Source organism: Helianthus annuus, chromosome 16 (genome assembly GCF_002127325.2).
Source record: "Helianthus annuus cultivar XRQ/B chromosome 16, HanXRQr2.0-SUNRISE, whole genome shotgun sequence".
In the NCBI taxonomy this organism is placed as follows: Eukaryota; Viridiplantae; Streptophyta; class Magnoliopsida; order Asterales; family Asteraceae; genus Helianthus; species Helianthus annuus.
This window is the reverse complement of record NC_035448.2, coordinates 190,831,248-190,852,757: the sequence shown is the minus strand read 5'-3', so window position 1 is coordinate 190,852,757 and position 21,510 is coordinate 190,831,248. Positions and strand designations below refer to the sequence as shown.

Genomic DNA, 21,510 nt, shown 5'->3' with positions numbered 1-21,510 from the left:
CGGGAACGTCTCAAGGCTGCCCGCGATAGGCAGAAGAGCTACGCTGATCCAAAGCGTAAGGATTTTCACTTCGAAGTGGGTGAAAAGGTATTACTTAAGGTGTCACCCTGGAAGGGGGTGATGCGTTTCGGCAAGAAGGGCAAGCTGAGTCCGAGATACATAGGGCCTTTTGAGGTCATTGAACGAGTCGGATCAGTTGCCTATAAACTAAACTTGCCTGAAGAGCTCAATGGAATTCACAATGTGTTCCACATCTGCAATCTCAAAAAGTGCTTCGCCGACGAGTCGTTGGTGATTCCTCACACAGATGTGCATATAGATGAGAGCTTAAAGTTTATAGAAAAACCCTTGTCGATTGAGGATCGACAGGTGAAGAAGCTTCGCAGAAAGCACGTACCGATTGTAAAAGTCAAATGGGATGCTCGTAGAGGTCCTGAATATACGTGGGAAGTCGAAGCTACAATGAAAGAAAAATACCCCTATTTATTTGAGTAAATCTCGGGTCGAGATTTATTTTAAGGGGGTGAGGATGTAACACCTCGAATTTTTGTGTCCAATGATATGTTAACACGTGTCATTTGTTTACACGTGGCATCTATAATAAATAAAGGACTAGTTTTGACAAACCTTGAAAGTATATATAAATTCGAGGGTTATAAATGTCAACAAGGATAAATATACTGTATAGTATCCCTAAATAATGCTTAAACCTTCAAACGAATAAATTATAGATCGTACAAAAACAAAACGCGGAAGAAAGTGAGAGATTACAAACTACAGGGGTTAACTGTGTCAACATGTTTAATAATACCTCTGAGTGACCCTTTAACGTTCCCAAGACTTTGTAACGGTATTATACCCTCACTAAAATAATATATATGAATTTCGCGAAGTTTCGATATGAAACGAGAAAGTTACGATCGAATTCGTAGAAGAAGGGTTAAAAGCATCAACAGTGAAAGTTAAGGCTTTCCAATATAATTAATAAATAAACCGGGGACTTAATAATGCGGGTAATTAACACGAGGCCCCTATCGGTAAATAACCAAGGGCCAAACCGCAAAGTTACCCCTTCAAAACCGAAAGGTCAGGTGAATCATTACGAAAGATTTCGTTATTAATGGCCAGATTCTGTAATCATTACAAAAAGATTTAAAAATCCTGAAATCTTAACCTTAGGCGACCCGCGTGAAGGTTAAGGATTAGTTGAGGCGGGCCGCGAGCCTCTTAAATAACACGTCTGTTATATGAACTTTAGGCGACCCGCATTAAAATGCATGGGAACTCCCATGCGGGCCGCGTAAAGTGCCCAGATGCAGAAAGTTGTAGTTTTCTTGACTTTTGGAGCCTTTGAATGATCAAACACCAATGTATGAGGCATGGGCACCCTACACTTGACCCATAACTTCAGGGGACACCTACCCATCACCCTTGACCTGTTGTAGTGCTTGTAATGATCATGCTTGCTTGACATTGGCTATAAATAGCCAAGTTTGGCACATAACATTCACACAACTCAAACATACACCTCTGATCATTCTAAGGAGCTCCCAAGCATTCTCTTCTGCTCTGTAATCAAGAAGCAACTTCTGTAAGTCGTTCATAACCATTTTGGTTTCACATTTCCATAGTTATAGCTCATAAACGCAACCGTCGTAACTAACGGTTGTCATTACAATAACTCGCAAATGATTCAGTCTTATGACGAATCAAAAATGGTTATGAGTTGGTATTTATGTGGGTATTAAACCTCTAAAATGGTTCCCCCTGATCACCACTCTAACTATGTCAATTATCGAGTCAAACGTGCGGTTAAAAAGTCAACAGAAAGCTATTTTAACGATTTATGCATAATCTGTAATGTATATGTTATGGAACCTGTTTTGACAATCATAAAACATGATATTAAGTATATAAACTTGTTTGCGCTCGTTTGAATCGATCATTTACTATGTTGAACCGGTTCGGAGCCGAAAGTCGCAAAAGTTTGACTTTTGCTTTGACTTCAGTTCTGACCCGTTTTAGTGAGGTATAAATATACCTTAGGACTCTCTTAGGACCAGGTCACATGTTGGTGTAAGCCTCTGTGGTCGGTTCATGAGTTATCCGAGTCTTTTACGTATTTCCGTCATTCGCCTAAAAGTTGACCGTAACGGCCTTTTAAAATTAAAACGAGTATTTCGGACACGTGAACGGACCAAAATCTTGCTTGTTAAATTATAAGCATGTCCTTAAAGTTTCACGTCAATCCGAGGCCTAGAATGAGAGTTATGCTAAAAGGCGCACTTTTAAGAAAGTTTTGTAATTAACGGCGCAATTAGCATAACGCCCATCTAACCCAAGTTTTTGTCACCAAAACTCTTACCCACTGTGGTAAAATAATATTTTGGGAATTTTAAAGATTTTTAATAATTTTTACCTTGCTCATAACCTGCGGTTATGGCTACGGTTCGGTTAATACCGAATATGCCCTTTTTGGCCAAAACGGGAGTTCTACAAGGTCTTTGGACCCGATTCCAGTTGCTACTAATTTTAAATAATAAATAAAGTATTTTAAACTTTATAAACTGTTCGGGAAACTCAGATTTCCTGTAGAACCCGAAAAGCTCTTTTTAAAGTCTTTAAAATGACCGAAAAGCCCCTACGGGGCATAATATAAACCTAAACTCGTTACGGGCATTACGGAAGGTATCCTACTGATACCAAAATACTTTTAAGGCATATTGACTTAGGAAATAAGCGTACGACTCTCATAGTTAACCGTTTCGCCTATTTGCGCACACGGTACGGCTCATTGAACTAGTTTTCGTGCAATAGCCGATATGGGTCAAATTATATTATTTGAACCCCAAAATCCAGAGTATGAACTATAAACCCATATAAAACAAGTCTCTGAACTTGTTGGGTCCAAATCATACTCCATTCTCGGTTTTCGCCTTTCGTGCGAATTAACCATATCCATATATCGGAATCAACCGGTTTAAGCTACGGCTAATATAAGGACCGTTAGGATTCTAAGAGGTTAATTAAAACCTTCGTTCCAGATTAGGAGCCCCAGTAAAAGCTATCGGTGACTTGATCTAAAATAAGGATTTATACTTGCAAAGGTAAATACTTTAACTTATTTCCCCTATATGGGCTTGGGTTACGGTATATTAATACCGCTTGATTGAGCATTATATAATTCCATCGCTTAGGTGGTTAATTGATTAAATATGATTGGCTCATTTAAACAGTTTTGTTGCTTATAAGCCTTTGGGGGGTTTAATGACCGTTGTCCCGGATATCCTTGGCATCATTTTACGAAATGGCCACGACCATCGACATCCCGGTGTAGGCGTACACCCGGTATAAAGTGTCGACATTAAAATTAAAAGACGTAGCCGTTGGTTTTCATACTACGGTTTTACGCAAACGTGGTGTGTCTATAAATCTTTAACCCGGCACGACCCGGGCTACTGAACGCATAAAAGAACATGTAAAACGTTCTCAAGATCATTATGAATTTTCCCAAGTTATAAAAGAGTTTGTGCCTTGTGCATTCAAATTAATTTTAATAAGCATTTTCAAATGTGTCAGTTGAATGTATTTACCAGTGTAAACTGACGTATTTTCCCCAAAAAGATTAAGTGCAGGTACCTAAACGTAATTGGCTGGTATTAGCTCCCTAGCGTCGGGATAAGCCTCGCAAGCTTGATTGCAGTATCTAATGGAACAATACTTTACCTTTATTTACGATCTACTGTGGATATTCAACTTCTGTAATACATTGATATTATCATCAGAGGTTGAAATATATATATTTATCTTATGCTTCCGCTGTGCATTATATAATTGTGTGGTTTGACTATATTGTTGCCAACATCGTCACGGTAATCCCCCACCGGGCCCACCGGTGAGACACGTGGAAATCGGGGTGTGACAGGTAAACTATTTTAAAAAAGGAAAAATGTGTGATTGGTTGAGAAGTAATGAACCCCACCACACACCCTCTCTCTCCCCCTTTCCCTATCTTCACCGAGTCGGTGAACCTTCACCGAAATTCCCTCCAATTTCGGTAAACACTTGAGCGGTAAAAGGGTAGCTGTGGTCACCAAATCGGTGAACACAAGTTTACCGCCCCCACTCTCGAGGGCCTTACACCCTAAGTTAGACATCCAAAATCATTATGATAAAAATCAGTAAATCATATTTTAACATATACTTTTCAATAATCATGGTTAATATATCAAGTTCTACAGAATTAAAAAAAACTAACTGATCAACTTTAACATTATTTTATTTGTGTTTATCCCGTTTGTATGATCAATTGTTTTCCCTAACGAACACAAATTTCAATAGAACCGAATTCGGCATTTTTTTTAAAGTTGTGAATTATTTGCGAATGTCGGGAGGTCTAGTATACGTTGTCTTAACAGGGTCCGCGCTAGAGAGCCTCCTCGTACAATAGATCCCCAATTTAAACCACTCAATGAGAAACCCCTATCATCCAGACTCGAACTTGAGACCTGGAGGGGAAAACTCACCCGGACCCACCATAGGTGGAACTTAAATACCCATGGCCACCACCAGAGCACTAGTGATGGTTATTTTTGGTTTTGATTAGGATTAGAGACCCATTCAAATCCGAATCCTAAGTAGAATAACAGAAAAACCAATTCTATAAATCCTAACCACCCGTTTCCATAAAATATTTTTGGAAAAATAATCAACACAACATCCTTTTGAAACTATTAATAGAAACCCCAAAGAAAATCATTTTTTTAATAACTTCACTTTTGGGAAATTAAAAAAATATTGAATAGTACCGAAAGCTTATAATAATAATAAAAAACTATAAAAACCAAAAAGGCGGTTTCTCGAATATAATTGCACTTTGCACTAAAGTTTGTCTGTAGTAGGGCCAAAGTGGCAAAGTGTAAAGTGTAAACCCCCCATCATGTATCATGAAACATATAGATCACTTTAAACTTTAAAGTATAAATTAGGTGGATCATAGATGCCAATTTCCTATGTTCTAGTTTTACTTATAAACTAAACTTTTTCTTAACCATTTATAATCTTTAGATAAATATTAGTCATGTTTAACATTTAAATTGTATATAATTTTTAAAAATAAACAAAAAAATGTTTAAAACTAAACATTGTGGGCTACCTTTACAAATGGAGGGTTTTCATTAACTTTTAACAACGTCATCAACTTTCTCTCTTTCACGGCAGGGTTTTCATTATTTTTTAACACTGTCATCAACTTTCTCCCTTTCACGACCGTTAAGCCACTCACGCTCCGTCCTTAACACTCATCTTCTGGTGTTTAGCGTCCGGAGGTTGTTGATGTGGAAGGGAGTTTAACGCCCACTACGGTCTCGAAATTTTGATGATGTAGGTTGAGTGCAAAATGGTCAAGTAGGGGCAATACACTTTGCTAAAGATATACATCCATGACGTGGCAAAATATGATTCGCTAGAAATCGAAGTGGGGCCCATGTTAGTTCAACCCTAGTACATACTACATACCAACCACGCTCCTCCAATCTAACAAGTTGACCAATTTTTATTTTTAGTCTTCAAACCATTCACGAATTCTTATAGCGCACGTTAGCAAAATTTCCTAATTATACGCCGCAGATCCCTTTTGCAGAATTAAAGGTACACAGCAACAACCATGTTGATTTGATTGGGACTCGTGATTTCACAATCTTTTTTTCGGAATTCGACCCGACCCGACTGCAATTTCTGAATTCCGCAGGTGGGTTTCTGTTCATATGTTCAATTACTCATCACTCTGTTTGATCTATTTTTGTTGATTTTTGCTCAATTGTGTATAAAGATGATGATTTTATACTTGATTTGACTTGGGTGTTTGGTTTAGTTGAAATTCTTGAGTTAATTTACTGATTTCATGTGGAAAAATTAAAACTTTGGGGGAATTGTTAACTTCTTTGTTTGATTTTTCTATTGTTGGCAAAATTAGGAAATTTGTTCTTTAGATGTTATTCCAGCTGCTCTTAATTATGCCCATTTTTTAAAATTTAATCTGCAGTTTTTTTTTTTTTTTTTAATTTGCTACTCCAATAAGTGAATTTAAGTTTTAATATTGTGGTTAACCATATAATATTCTTAAATTTTAGAGATTATATGATAGTTTGAAGTATGTTTATCAATTTATGATGTCTAATAGCAATTTATATTTTTTTTAATCTGATAATCTTGAATTTATCATGGATTTATATACACTTTACAGCTGAAAGGATGCTTGATCTTAGATATACTGATTTGACTTCAAAGGTCAAAGTGTAGTTTATATTGCTCTAACTTCATTCATAATCGATAAATGGTACCTAACCGATCAATCGCATATCTCTTTCATGTTATGTTGTATGGTAAATTTTTTGTTTAGTTTTTTTAATTGTTCTACAGGGTTACTAGTGAAAACTATATACAAAATGGAGTCTGTTTCAACATGTAACAATAATGTGATAAATCCGGAGCTAGTACGGTTTCACGAGGGTATAACTTCTGATTCCAAGGACATAGGAGAAATAGGAGTCTCCATGGAGATATTGACCAAAGTTGACCTCGAGTTAGCATACGCATCAGAGAAGTTACTAAATTTAGAAAATCTGTTATTGTATGTTTTGTCATGGGAAAATGACTTTGAAGCAATGTCTGCTGATGACGTGTCAGAAGAGTTCGTTGCAAAGTCGTTGCAAATCGATCTCTTATTTAGTTTCTTGGACTCTGAGGTCAAAGAACTCGACGGGTCAATGGATTCCATTCGGGTTGACCTCGTTGATGCCCATCAAAGATTGTCTTCATGTAGACATCTCGGAGAATTGTGTTCGGTTGTTGAAGGGAAGTTGCATGACTCTGAAGATTCGTTGAAGAAATCGCAAGAACATGTTCTCGAGATGAAAATAAAGTTGGCTAAACTTCGAATGACATCATTAGCTTTTAACCACAATGAATGTAAGTCAATGTCAATTATCTTTTTAATCCATGTTTGACTTTTGCAGTCAAATTGCAAGTCTCAGCTTTTAAAATTTTGATAAACTTCAAGCTTTCAAGAATGTTGTTTTAATTTAAATTGATCAAGGAACCGGTCAAAACGATGAGGTTGTGGCTGTTGACTTTTCCGCACCTGGATCCAAAAGGTTTGAAATCCGGCTCGATAACTCCATCCAATTTTCTCCGTTAAGTCAGGGGTATTTACGTCTTTTTGTTAACTTAAAGGGCAATTCGGTGTTTTGAATACTTGTACATAAAGTGAAAAAGACCGAATTGGTCTTTAAGTTAACAAAAAGACATAAATACCCCTGACTTAACGAGAAAATGGATGGAGTTAGCGAGCCGGATGAAAATGGCAAGATTCAAACCTTTTGGATCCAAATGTGGAAAAACAAACCTTTGGATGAAAGTCGCAAAACTGGCCAAATCAGGGACAAAAACGGCATTTTACTCTATTTAATCATTTATGATAGTTTGAGACTTTTGTGAGTGAAAACAACTTTGATTTAACCGTTTACGTGGAAATATGAAGTTTTAACAGAAGATTTTCAAGTTTCAAACATGGAAGTAAAGCCGAGGCTACAAACGGTCAATAAAGTACACGTTCTTAGAATGCTGGAGAAATCTTTATCGAGAGAGCTTGATCTCGAGAAGAAACTGACAGAATCGAAACAAGATGAAGAAGATTTACGACTAAAATTAAGGTTAACCGAACAAGTAGCATTCATCATGGAAGAAGCAGCAGAGGTTGTTTGGGGTCGGTTTTTAGAAGCGGAAAACACTTCCGTTGTTCTAATGGGTGTTTCAAGAGACCTCATAGCTCAACATAAACTCGTTCAGTTCAATCTCAACGGTTTTAACCAAAGAGAAAACGAGTTTAGATCAAAACTCGAAAACTGCATCAAGTTGTTGAATTCGAAAGACGCTTCTATCGAAAAACTCAATAGCCGAATCACACAGCTTGTTGCAGATAATCTCGAAGTGTCGGTTTTGCGGGAAAAGGTCAAATCACTGGAAGAAAAAGTCAACGAATCGGAATCTAACTTAAAGAAGGCTAACGAATCAAACGAATTGTTTCAAGATCGCCTTAGAGAAATGGAAAACGTAATCGAATCGTTAAAAGACGATGTTTACACAGCGGAAGACAGAGCGGAAACAGCCGAGTTGAAGGTAGCGGAATTAACGGACTCGAACAACGAGTTAAGCGAAGAATTAATGTTTCTTAAAAGTAGCCATGAAAGCAGTTCGAAGAAGATGACATTACTTGAGAAACAATCAAGAGAATTAGAGATTCAAGCTCGGAATGCAAAGGCATCGTCGGAAGCGGGTCAAGAACAACAGAACATGTTGTACACTGCGATATGGGATATGGAGACGTTAATAGATGAATTGAAGCAAAAGGTTTCGACAGCGGAAATGAAGGCTAAAAACGCTGAAGAACAGTGTTTGTCGTTGACTGATAATAACTCGGAGTTGACCAAAGAGGTTGAGTTTCTGAGAGCTGAAGTTGAATCCCTTGAAACCTCTTTGAGTAATGCTAACCGTGAAAAAATGGCTAGTACGAAAGATATTAGTGCTAAGACTAAGCTTATTATGGATACCGTCTTGCAACTTGCCAAAGAACGCGAACGCATAACAAAACAGGTACACTTTACCATAGTTGTTAATAGTGTTCATAGCGGGCGCTATAGCGAATAGCGTAGTGAAGCGCTCGACCGCTCGTGTGTCGCTATCTGATTTGGTGCCTCCGTAGCGGGTAACTAGCGGGATTTTAGGTTTTTCTGTTCTGTTTTATATAATTAACGGGATTATACAGGTATAAAATAGCAGGATTTTAGGGGTTTTTTTGTTCTGTTTTAATATAATTAGTGGGATATTAGGTTTTTTGTTAAATATACATATAAAACAGCGTATTTGGATATAATAGGTAGAGGATCCTGTAAAAAGTGCTCAAAGTGTGAGAAGTGTATTATAACACTATATATAATACTATATAACACCATATAAACACCGTATAACAATATGTAACACCATATAATACCATATAACACTATGTAACACTATATATCATTATATAACAAATATAACACTATAGGTTGTCTGATAGCATGTCTATGATAGATGTATAGTGTTATATTTGTTATATAATGATATATAGTATTACATAGTGTTATATGGTATTATATGGTGTTACATATTTATACGGTGTTTATATGGTGTTATATAGTATTATATATAGTGTTATAATACACTTCTCACACTTTAGGCCCTTCTTACACTATCCTTACCCGGATATAATATACATATAATTTTTTTCTAAATTTTTTTTCTAATGCGTCGCTAAACATAAAACAGCGCGCGCTATTTCATTGCTATCGTTACGTAGCGTATAGGTAGCTTGTCGCTATCGTCCGCTATTCGCTATTAACAAGTATCTACTTTATTTATCCTTAATTTCATAATACATTTTATCATCCGCTATTCGCTATAAGGTATTGAACTATTGTGTATTACTATTAATAGGTATACAATAACTAAATTACAAAAGAAATATAATCTAATCTCGAAAAAAAACACCCTAAAAACCTAATGTTTTGTAGTTTTGTAGAAGAAAATAATGTTTTATCCAATTATCCATAACTGCGATTATCCAAATCTGTTTATCGCCTCTAATATAAACAGTAAATGACATACAGTTGCATACTCAAAGTGAGGAGAAACGGATATTGATGGAAACACTAAAAAAGTTCAACATGGACGTATACACAAATACGCATCCGAAAGGCGGTATTCAAGAGAAAAACACCACATTTTCCGGTCAAGACGCAACATTAAACGAGAAGTCAGCAGCAGAATTCTCAAAGGTAAGTACTCGTTAAAAATTTGGTGATTATGATATATAATATGTTTTATATCTGATTATTATATAAAGCAGGATGAAGAAATACAAGCTTTGAATGATGCTTCTATACACGACCCTGAACCAGAGTCATCCATAACTGATTCGGACCCGAATATGGATGATGCAGAACTGGAAGAACCGCAATCTAGAAGTAAAAGAATGCTTGTGTTTAGAGCTATCTTCGTGTTAACGATCTCGGTGTTGGCAGCATTCTTTATCAACTGCAAACCAGACAGTTTTGATGCTAATGTAGGTTGAGATTGAGGTTCTTTTACCACAAGAAACATTTGATTTTGCATGTTTTTTATTTGTGTATAAGTTGATCATTGGTTTTTTGACTGTGTAGTTGACTGAACATTTTGTACATGAGGTTTGCTTTGTTAGATGATGTAACCAGTTTATTTATAATGATGTAAAAGGTTTTTGTGAAATGACATAATTAGGTTTGCTTTGTTAGATGATGTAAACAGTTTATTATATTCAACCGTTTTCTAATGTAAAATTATGATAAAATATTATTATTTACACCACTTCAATTCATAATTAGTTGTTTTCAAATGGCAAATGTTACGCCAATAATCCTAAATATTCGTTACATGTATTATTATATTCATAATAGTTCTTAATGTTATAAGTAGTTATAACAGAGAATATATGATTTCCTAAATATTCGTTACAATAGGTATTATTATATTCATAAATAATCCAAAAACTTGAAAAATAATAGGTGTTTTATATTATTTCAAATCTATGATCAAAATAAGAGATATTGATCTCATTAATTGTACCCTATGGGTATCCTGTATCTATTCACGCATCTAAAGCCACCATATATTATAACTACATTATCGATCACAATTAATTCCAAAACCTCTTTCTTTCTCTACCATCTACTGCGTTCAACATAATTCATAAACCCAAACCCTCTTTCTTTCTATACCATCTCCTGCATTCTTGATAATTCATAAACTCAAGAAACATTCATGGAGGATACACTTGTTCTCATCAAGCATGCTAACTTCATACCAGAAGATTCATCGACAAGAAGACGTAATCAAAGAATGTTAACAACAGAAAACAATCAATACCTGCGAAAGATAGAAGAACTGGCTAATGATATGTTAAGATTCTTTCGCGATAAGGAGTTAAAAAACAAGTCAAACGCTATGTCCGTTGTGAAGGATGTAAGTTTTTTTTTTTCAAACGGCAAATATTAATTTTACTCTACTTTACTTTACACTAATTATTTGTTATTAATTTTGTGAAGGAGGTAAGTGCTGAGCGGTTAAGAAAGTCAAAGGGGAAGCGTCCGCGGTCAACAACGTCCGTTGTGAAGAACGTGAGTAAAAAACGAAAGGTACCAAAGAAGTCCGAAGACCGTCCACCGGTGGTGATCAATGAGGTAACCGAGCAATTGAAAGAGTTTATTGTGAACGAGATGAAGGGGACGGACGTGAAACTCGTGATTCAGAAGACGTTGTACACGTCAGATACACTCAAAACTCAAAACAGGTTAAACATGCCGCTTAATCAACTGGAGACGGATGAGTTCTTGACGGAGGATGAAAGAACGATCATTGAGTCGGTTGTTCCAAAAGAGAACACGATTGAGGTTTCGTTGTTGGGGCCAACGTTGGAGATGTACGAGTTGAAGATGGAACTGACGATGTGGCACTTGCTTAGAACCAAGAACTACGTGTTGAAGACAAATTGGCACCGGTTCTGGTTCGATAATAAACGACATTTGAAGGAGGGTTCAAAGATTCAAGTATGGTCGTTTCGTAGAGATCAACAATTGTGCTTTGCAATCACGTGTGTGGAGAAACCAGGCGACGTCTTTTAATTTTTTTTTTAACGGTTAAACTTTTATTAAAACGACTAGCAAGAAATAAACTAGCTAGAAACTATCTGAGTCAATCGAAACTCAAAACAAATGATACGACCCGCACCACAAAACCTGATAGCCTCCGACCCAAAAAAAAAATTAATTAGTTGATTACATTTTGATTATTATATTTGAAGCTTTAGACATTCAATATAATTCATTTGTATATTTTCTTAAATATCTGTTATGAACTTATGAAGAAATAATTGGATTGTTGATTCGTTTTATTTTCTGGTTGCTGAATTCACCAATTGTATCCGTTGATAAATTTTAATTTTATATTTCTTTATTATTTTTTTTGAAACGTTTGACATGTTGAAATCTTGTAAACCCTGCCTGTTTAAAATTTGTTATTCTTTTTTCATCTAATCGATCGGTTTACAAGTTCCAATGTTACACTTCTTTTAAATTCTTTTATGATAGCGTAGTGATTGACGATTTAGGGGTGTGTATGAATTGGTTTTGGGCCAAAACCATAATCAAGATGTCGGTTAACGAATATTCATAACCATAACTAATCGGTTAAATCGGTTTCAGTTAAACGGTTATAAATGTTATTGGTGAATTATGAACTAGATTTCATCATAATTTATGGGTAATTATGGATCAGATAAATAATAAAATCTTTGTTAAAGTAATTATATTTCTTTTTTTAATATCATCTTCAACAGTAGCCGAACTTTCATGGTGCTTTCCATACTAATACTCACCCAAATCAGAGGCGTCTAAGAATTCACATACGCTGTTCGAGTTTGAAAAAAATGTGCCCTAACGTTATGTTTTGTTATTATTTTAAAAAAAAATCAAATTGGTATTGGGTTCAATAAACCTAATTTCAAGTGGGCTAAATTCTAAATCATAAAAAATGATTTGTAAATAGGTCTATATTGGAAGTGGTATGTGTTTACTATTTAAAAAAAATAACATATACGTATCGATTTTTTTAAATCGCATGCCCCTCGAAATCGCAGGCCTTATACGGAGATCCTCCCCGCACACCATCAAAGCCTCCCATGACCCAAATCAAAGATATAGAAGCCTTAAAGGTCAATTAAAATCAAATGTAAATCATTTGACACAAGCTGTTTGCATTAAATAAGAATAAAGGGTATGGAGAGGATGGGCTTGGAGGGGATGAGCCGCTACGTAGGAGTGGTTTGGAGGGGATGGACCTAGGGGGGTGGGGGATGAACCCCTTTATGTATATATATGTGTGTATGTATAGGTATAAATGAGAGGCAAGAGGAGAAAGTGGTCCGGCTACCCCGGCTGTGGGTGGCCGGTTGTGCCGAGCCGAGCCCCAGGGGGGCGGTGTGGGGGTTTAATTTTTTACACCACTTCAAGTTATAATTAGTTTAATTTTTTTTTTCAAATGGCTATTCGTTACAAGTATTATTATATTCATAATAATCCTAAATGTTATAATCGGTTATAACGGAGAATATATGATTTCCTAAATTCGTTACAATAAGTATTATTATATTTATAAATAATCCAAAACTTGAAAAATAATAGTTGTTTATATTATTTCAAATCTATGATCAAAATAAAAGATATCAATCTCATTAATTGTACCCTATAATCCGGCATCCTGTATCTACTCACGCATCTAAAACCACCATATATTATCCATCACATTTAATTCCAAACCCTCTTTCTTTCTCTACCATCTCCTGCGTTCTTCATAATTCATAAACCTAAACCCTCTTTCTTTCTATACCATTTCCTGCATACATTCTTGATAATCAATAAACTCAAGAAAACATTCATGGAGGATACACTTGTTCTCATCAAGCATGCTAACTTCATCCCAGAAGGTTCATCGACAAGAAGACGTAATCAAAGAATACTGACGACAAAAAACAATCAATACCTACGAAAGATCGAAGAACTGGCGAATGATATGTTAAGATTCTTTCGCGATAAGGAGTTAAAAAACAAGTCAAACGCTATGTCCGTTGTGAAGGATGTAAGTTTTTTTTTTCTTTTTTACTTTTGAAACGGCAAATATTAATCTTACTCTATTTTACTTATACTGATTATTTGTTATTAATTTTGTGAAGGAGGTAAGTGCTGAGCGGTTAAGAAAGTCAAAGGGGAAGCGTCTGCGGTCAACAACGTCCGTTGTGAAGAACGTGAGTAAAAAACGAAAGGTACCAAAAAAGGGAGAGCGTCCGCCCGTGGTGACCAACGAGATAACCCAACGGTTAAACGAGTTCATCGTGGACGAGATGAAGGGGACGGACGTGAAACTCGTGATTCAGAAGACATTGTACAAGTCGGATACACTCAAAACTCAAAACAGGTTAAACATGCCGTTTAACCAACTGGAGACGAATAAGTTCTTGACGGAGGATGAAAGACAGATCGTTGAGTCGGATGTTCCCAAAGAGAACAACATTGAGGTTTCGTTGTTGGGGCCAACGTTGGAGATGTACAAGTTGAAGATGGAACTGACAATGTGGCCTATGCTTAGTACCTACAACTACGTGTTGAAGACAAACTGGTACCAGTTTTGGTTTGATAATAAACAACATTTGAAGGAGGGTTCAAAGATTCAAGTATGGTCGTTTCGTCGAGATCAACAGTTGTGCTTTGCGATCGTGTGTGTCGAGTAACCAGGTGGCAAAGGCGACGTGGTTTAATTTTTTTCGAATGGTCAAACTTTTTTTTCGAATGGTCAAACTTTTACTAAAGCGAAACCGCGACTAGCAAGAAAGTAGCCAGAAAACAACGAAAACAACTGAAACTCAAAACAAATGATATAATTCGTTGAAGATTATTAGTTTTTACATTCGTTTATTTTATTTGAAGCTTTAGACATTCAATATAATTCTTTTACATGTTTTCTCAAATCTGTTATGAACCTATGAATGAATGAATAGATGACTATTGATTCGTTTTTTTATAGTTTATAAATTACAAATTTCTCCAACTGGTTCCGTTGACAAATTTTAATTTTGTATTTCTTTATATTTTTCTTAGGGGAGAAGGGACACCCAAGGGTAGTGCCTTTGTCCCAACCAATTAAATCCCAACATGTCAGAATTCTTAGAAATTACCCTTAAACCACAATACACTATCGGCACCTTACCCGTGAAGGTGCCTGTTCCCCTTAAAATGTTTGACATGTTGGACTCTTGTAAACCCGGCCGTTTAAATTTTGTTATTCTTTTAAGTTTCACTCATTCAACCGGTAACCCGGCCGTTTAAATTTTGTTATTCTTTTAAGTTTCACTTATTCTACCGGTTTACAAGTTTCAATTTTACAATTCTTTGATATTCTTTATAACAACTTGGTGATTGAAGATTTAGGGGTGTGTATGGGTTGGTTTTGGCCTAAAACCATAATTAAGATGTCGTTTAACGGATATTGGTAGTCATAACTGGTCAGTTAAATCAGTCTTGGTTAGTCGGTTATAACTTATAAGTGTTATTGATGGCCGGTTAACCATGAATTAGAGTTCGTTATGATTTATGGATATTATAGGTAGGTTAAAAAGATAAATTCTCTGTAAAAACTAAACTAAACAACATCTAAAATATTTATTTCATTTTTAAATATAATCTTCAGTGGTAGCCGAACTTTCATGGTGCATTCCAAATTAATTCTCACCTTATATCAAAGATATAGAAGCCTTAAAAAATAAAATCAATTATTGCATTGAATCAAACCGGAATTATTATGGGCTAGATAGTCATCTTGAACAATTAAGAATGTAATACAGGAATTATTGGTTCGATTTCATCGATTAATTTGGTTATGTACCAGTTAATCCGGTTTGATGCATACCCCTAATTGACAATCGATTGATATTTTTTTAAATTTCGATTTTGAACAAGAAATCATTTTTTTTAATAAACTCATGGTTCGGAAAACAGTTTATCGAGTTAACACAGCGTAACGTGCGTGCGTGGTTCAACGTTTTTACAATTCGTTTTAAATTTGCGAGTTAACATGGCGTAACGTGCGTGTGTGGTTTAACGTTTTTACATTTCGTTTACACTTCGTACTAGATTTTACGAGTTAATATGTGGTTCAACGTTTTCACGTCGTCTATTTTTTCCCGTTTGACATGTTCGTTGCAACGTGCGGGTCCTAAATCGACTTAATTATTATTATCTACGTTTTACGTTGCCGTCTAATTTCTTTGCATTAACATGTTGTAACCTTAGTATTGTTTGTCGTTGATAATGGTGTGACATTTGTAGTATTGGCACGGTATTATTTGTAAATCTAGTTATTATTCCATATATAACTTTGCAACTTTTTTGTGCTTCATTAGTTATACATTGTGCTATGGGTGTTTTTCAAAAAAAAAAAAGTTTATTTTTTACTTTTAAACCAAAGGTTTTTACCTTTTACAATTTTAACCCTACATAATTTGGTTTTTTACTTTAACCCAAAACTTTTCATTATTTGCAATTTAATTTCATAACTTTTGTCACTTATACTTTCATCTTTCGCAAATTTTCGTTTTACGTATAGTTCTAAATTTTTCGAGTTAATACGAGGCAACGTGCATGTGTGGTTCAACGTTTTTACCTCTATTTTTCCATGTTTGACAGCTTCGTCGCAACACGCATATCCTAGGTCGAGTCAGTGTTGGTGGTCGATGACGGTTGTGTGACATTAATACTATTTGACACTGTTTTTACATCGTCTATTTTTCCCAGTTTGACAAGTTTAACATAACATGCGGGTCCTAGTTTGACTTAGTTATAACTAAAGAATCCCCGCCGCATTGCGGCGGGTCGCAATCCTAGTTATAAATAACAAAACAAATAATAAATCGAAAATGTGTGTGAAAATAAAGAAAATTCGAAACGACGACGTTGCATATTGAAAACCCTAGAAGCAAGTGGTGCATAAATAGCTGAACACATTCGGCTACTCATCATAGTCGCAGCCGCAATCTTTTTCATTCCAAACAAACTCAAAACATCTTAGCCTCTGTTATGTCAAATTATAGTTTGCTAATCGCACGTCATAGCCCCTCGTAACTTCAAGCTCATAGTTGCGAGGAACAAAGCGAGATCAAAGGGTATTTTTTGTGCTATATCTAATATAGTTTTTGGCAAAACATCTTTCAATCTATCGATTATAGCCAAAGTGGCGCTATTCGATTATGTTTTGCCTTAAGCACAATAAATAAATAATAAATCCTTTGTTTTTTCTTTCTTTCTTTCTTTCATTAAACCAGAAATTAAGTAAAGGCAATATGATGAGAAACTTCACTCTGAATTTATAGTTGTTGAATTCATATTTAGTACCTTCAAAGTTCTCTGATTGCTTTCCCTTTTGTTTTTTATCATGTTTTCATTGTGATTATTTTATTTTGAATCTTTAATTTTAAATTTATACTGGTTTGTGATTTTGTACGAATTTGGTTTTGGGTTTAAGAAATTGGTTTTTTTTTTTTGTGAACTGGGGCACCTATTTTCATAATCTGATTTTTATCTTGCTGATCAGATTATACGAGCATGGTGCAAAATTGATTTTTTTTTCTTGTTGCTTGTTGTTTGGCTGGTCAATGTCAAATTAATGATTCTGGAGAAAAAAACATATGTATGCCTTTTTGTTCTGCTTAGGTGAAAATTATGTTATTTTATTTGCTAAAAGTCATATTAGATGTTTTTTGCAACAATTCCTATGACAGTATGTCATGTTATATTGTCGAATTAATGATTCTTAAAAAAACACATCTGTATGCATTTTTTTTTTTGCATATGATTATGTGAAAATCATGTTTTAACACATTTGTGTTAAACATCGGACCTTCCTTAAGGGTTGGAAATCTTCTTTACCAAGATGCGTTTTGCTTCTGGATGGGAAACACATATGGGACAACGTGGACAATATCTTCGAATGATTTACTTCAGTTGAACATGAAAACACCATTTTAATAATCAAAATCAACACAAAACTTGGGTTAGTGGTTACCTTTAATGAAGTTATTAGAGTAAATATGTAGGACATCAAACATATGGGCATTTTACCTGCTAAACAAATATACAGAATATCATACATACGAACGTTATATATGCCAACTGGATTAAGTTGTGTGGTAAATGTTACACAAACAAATGGACGTTTTAATAACAATCTTAGCAAGAAACTAAAATCAACAAATAAAAGATTCTAATGAAGCAGCTTGGATGTATTTGGCTTGCATAAATGGTGGATGCGAGAACCATCATCATAAGGTCATGGAGTGTACTCTAACATCTAGAGTGTTAACAATGACATGGCACGTTAACTAACATTGCAAACCACTCTCTCATTGTGTTAAATTGCATTAAATGAGTTATGTGTTAACATGTTAACCCAATGTTAAGAGATTAAATTAATTATTATTTTCATTTTAGACAAAAACCCAATGTTAAAGTGCATTAAATGATTTATGTGTTAATATGTTAAACTATTTCCTTACAGTGAAACAAAGTGAAATGAAGAAAAAAATTTGATGTGTCACTTAGGTGGAGTTAAGTTATGTTAAAGTATACCCAAAGACCTAAGAATCTTTATTACGACACCAATAACTTTTGCAAATCTTGTCATTGTGGCAATTAGGGGTGTAAACAAGCCCGGAGGCTCGAGAGCTACTCGTGATCGGCTCGGTTAAAAGCTCGAACGAGTTCAGCCTTAACGAGCCTGAGCCTGAAATAGAGCTCGTTTAGTTATCGAGCCCGAGCTCGAGCCTGAAATACAAAGCTCGCTTAGGCTCGCGAGCCCAAGCGAGCCTAAAATTTTTTTTAGCTCTTTATATATATAAGAGTAAACTGTCATTTTGGTACCTGTGGTTTGGTCAGTTTTGCCACTTTAGTCCAAATCTCAAACTTTTTACATCTGGGTCCCTGTGGTTTCACTTCTGTTGCCATTTTAGTCCAAAATTCAAAAACCCCAATTTTTCACTGTTGCAACCTGGTTTTTTGTCCTTTTCTGAAGGGGCATTTTGATCATTTTGCCTGCCCAACTACCCACCCCACCCCTACCCCACCCCACCCTCCTTTTCTTCTTTTCCTTTTCTTTTTTCTCCTCTACTGAATCGGAGCTTCTCTCTCTCTCTTCTCTCTCTCTATAGCACCACCACCACCGCCACCTCCTCCCTCTCTCTCTCTTCTCTCTCTCTCTATAGCACCACCACCACTGCCATAACCTCCTTCCACAACCGCCGATTCAGATCGGCCTCGATTCAGATCAGCCAAAATCATGCCAAAATCACAGAAGCTCCGATTCAGGTGCAGATTCAAATCATGCCGATTCAAATCATGCCAAAATCACAGAAGCTCCGATTCAGGTGCAGAAAGATGATGCCATCACCCACCGCCGCATCATCCACCTCGATGAAGGATATTGTTTACAGATCGGCCTTTTACACGAGATCAGATTGTTTTGAGATGGATTTGATGCGATTAATATCAATTCAGGTGCATAAAGATTTGAGATTTGGATTCATTTGAGATGGAAAGAGGCAGATAAAGGTATTAACTAAAAGACAAAAAAAGTTTTAGTCTGTTTCTTGATTTTAACGAATTTTAGTCTGTTTCTTGATTTTAAAAGATTTGGATTCATTTGAGATGGAAAGAGGCAGATAAAGGATTTGAATTATTTGTATATCGGCCTTTTAACGAGATTAATAGAAAGATGCAGGTTATGTGTTGTCTGAATTGTTTGATTTTAGGTTTAGATAAAGAGATAGAGAGGCGATGGAAAGAGTGTGAGGAGAGAAAGGGTTTTTTTGTTGTTGATTTTAGGTTTTGAACTCAGAGAGAGAAGTGATGGAGAGAGAGAGAGTTAGGAGAGAGAAGCAGTTTAGGGAAGGAAGATAATGAGGTTGAAGATGATGAGGGTGGGGGTGGGTAGTTGGGCGGTGGTTGCAGGGGGTGCGAGAGGGTGGTGGCAGGTGGTGGTGCTTGGCGGCGAGAGGGGGGTGGTGGTGGTTGAAGATGATGAGGCTGAAGATGATGAGGTTGAAGATGATGATGATCAGGGGTTGAGGTTGAAGATGATGATGATATGGGGGTTTTTATATTTTGGGGTTTTTTATTAAATGAATTGCTTTAAATAAAACATAAATGACCAAAATACCCCTGCATTAAAGGACAAAATAAGCAGTTTTCAACAGTCAAAATAGGAGGGTTTTGAAATTTGGACTAAAATGGCAACAAAATGCAAACCACAAGGACCCAGATGTAATAAATTTGAGATTTGGACTAAAATGGCAAAACTAGCCAAACCACAGGGACCAAAATGGCAGTTTACTCTATATATAATTTAATAATGATGATGATAACATTGGTGAGCCGAGCTCGAGCCGAGCTTTGGCTCACTTAATCGCTGTTGAAACGAGCTTGAGCCGAGCTTTTAGTTCGTTTGAGGTTGTTCTCGAAATCGCTCGAGCCGAGCTCGAGCTTTGGGTTTTACTCGTGAGCCGAGCTCGAGCTCAGAGAAGTAGGCTCGAACCGAGCTGAGCTCGAGCTCGAGCTTCATAAAAACATAACGAGCCGAGCTCGAGCCTAGTCGGGCTCGGCTCGGCTCGTTTACACCCCTAGTGGCAATGGCATAACAAATATCTCTGTTTATATTTGGTAGTGGTATCAACAGGATTCCTTGATAACAAATGCACTTGTCGTTGATGGTGTCGCACATAGCATCTTCACAAAACTTGGTACGATAGTTGAGATTTGGGACGCTTGGTGGGCTTATCAAAGGTACTCCATCAAGATTTCTAGTTTGTAAATAGTAAAAAAAAATTAACTCTCTCTCTATATTTAGAGTCAAGATAACACTATAAGTTTAATGAATTCACTAGTGGATATGAAACGCAGAGTGTAAGACCAAAGCCAATTTAAATGCACAAGCGTCATGATTTTATTATGTTTGTATGTTATAATGGACTTGTGTAACACCTTTTGTGTAATGACCATTTTTAATAGATTAGTTAAAGTTTTCTTTTCAAATGACCTTTGTTTGTTAGGGGAATTTTGTATATCCAGGAAAACCTGAGAGGCGTGTGATAACTTTCAGATCAAATTATTTCGATGGTTTCCCAAATAATTCAATCGGAAACAACTCTGATTGAGAAATCAAACTATAGTATGTTTGTTTGTGAAATCGTATGAACCAGTAGAACACTCGGAACTATAACCACTCGAACAAGCGTGCACTTCTGTACCTCTTTAACTTGTTCAATGTGTATTATAATTCACTTTGGTCACCTAGTTAATCCCGATTACACTAAAATATCTGACATAGTTCTTGTGATATAAATGTGCTATGGTATGATCATATGATAATTTGATCATATTCATAAGTTTAAGTTGACGTAGTTTTAATATGAAACAATAACGGATAAGATAAACCGAATGTGTATGATATAACGTAAAGAGGTAAACAAATCTTAAAGAAACACTTCTTAAAGTTATGCCCTCGCTCTTTAGCTTCTTGACCTTCCTATCCATTATGTGGATATGTTTGTAACAAAGCATAGCATATAGGCCATTTGAACATTAGGAAAAAAGGCAAAAGGTAACATATCATCATGTATCTATATTGCTTGCAAGTATTATAAGTTTCAGGTTGTTTAAGATCACATAAAAAGCAAGTTAATTCACTCACTTTCTTCTTTAAAATTACTCACCCTCAAATCAACCTTAGCCGATCATTCACACTCGTTACCGCATATAAATTTAAGGATGTTTCGCCAACCTT

The 21,510-nt window shown here is 35.8% G+C and overlaps 3 protein-coding genes and 1 non-coding gene across 7 annotated transcripts; all 4 read left to right on the top strand.

The window, feature by feature from the left end:
• The first annotated feature begins 5,532 nt into the window (after positions 1–5,532).
• Positions 5,533–10,366, top strand: LOC118488018 (WPP domain-interacting tail-anchored protein 2-like). Of its 4 annotated transcripts, none has more exons than XM_035985011.1 (6): positions 5,534–5,749; positions 6,245–6,337; positions 6,421–6,969; positions 7,541–8,652; positions 9,705–9,872; positions 9,941–10,344. In XM_035985011.1, the coding sequence occupies exons 3-6, from the start codon at positions 6,447–6,449 to the stop codon at positions 10,166–10,168; spliced, it is 2,031 nt and encodes a 676-aa protein (XP_035840904.1). In that variant the 5' UTR covers positions 5,534–5,749; positions 6,245–6,337; positions 6,421–6,446; the 3' UTR covers positions 10,169–10,344. The 4 variants fall into 4 exon arrangements, with proteins under 4 accessions (XP_035840905.1, XP_035840904.1, XP_035840906.1 ...); XM_035985013.1 differs by having other exon boundaries at positions 5,589–5,749; positions 9,944–10,366; XM_035985012.1 differs by lacking the exon at positions 6,245–6,337 and having other exon boundaries at positions 5,533–5,749; positions 9,944–10,366.
• Positions 10,367–10,789: 423 nt separating this feature from the next.
• LOC118488017 (putative B3 domain-containing protein At3g24850) lies at positions 10,790–12,080 on the top strand. The gene is made up of 2 exons (XM_035985009.1): positions 10,790–11,094; positions 11,178–12,080. Exons 1-2 carry the CDS (start codon positions 10,894–10,896, stop codon positions 11,751–11,753), a joined length of 777 nt encoding a protein of 258 aa, XP_035840902.1. The 5' UTR covers positions 10,790–10,893; the 3' UTR covers positions 11,754–12,080.
• Positions 12,081–13,462: 1,382 nt separating this feature from the next.
• On the top strand, positions 13,463–14,587 carry LOC110870916 (putative B3 domain-containing protein At2g27410). The gene is made up of 2 exons (XM_035985008.1): positions 13,463–13,764; positions 13,859–14,587. Exons 1-2 carry the CDS (start codon positions 13,564–13,566, stop codon positions 14,411–14,413), a joined length of 756 nt encoding a protein of 251 aa, XP_035840901.1. The 5' UTR covers positions 13,463–13,563; the 3' UTR covers positions 14,414–14,587.
• Positions 14,588–17,011: 2,424 nt separating this feature from the next.
• On the top strand, positions 17,012–17,090 carry LOC118488741. The gene has a single exon (XR_004885276.1). It is a non-coding gene; the product is annotated as a small nucleolar RNA R160 (small nucleolar RNA).
• Positions 17,091–21,510: the final 4,420 nt, after the last annotated feature.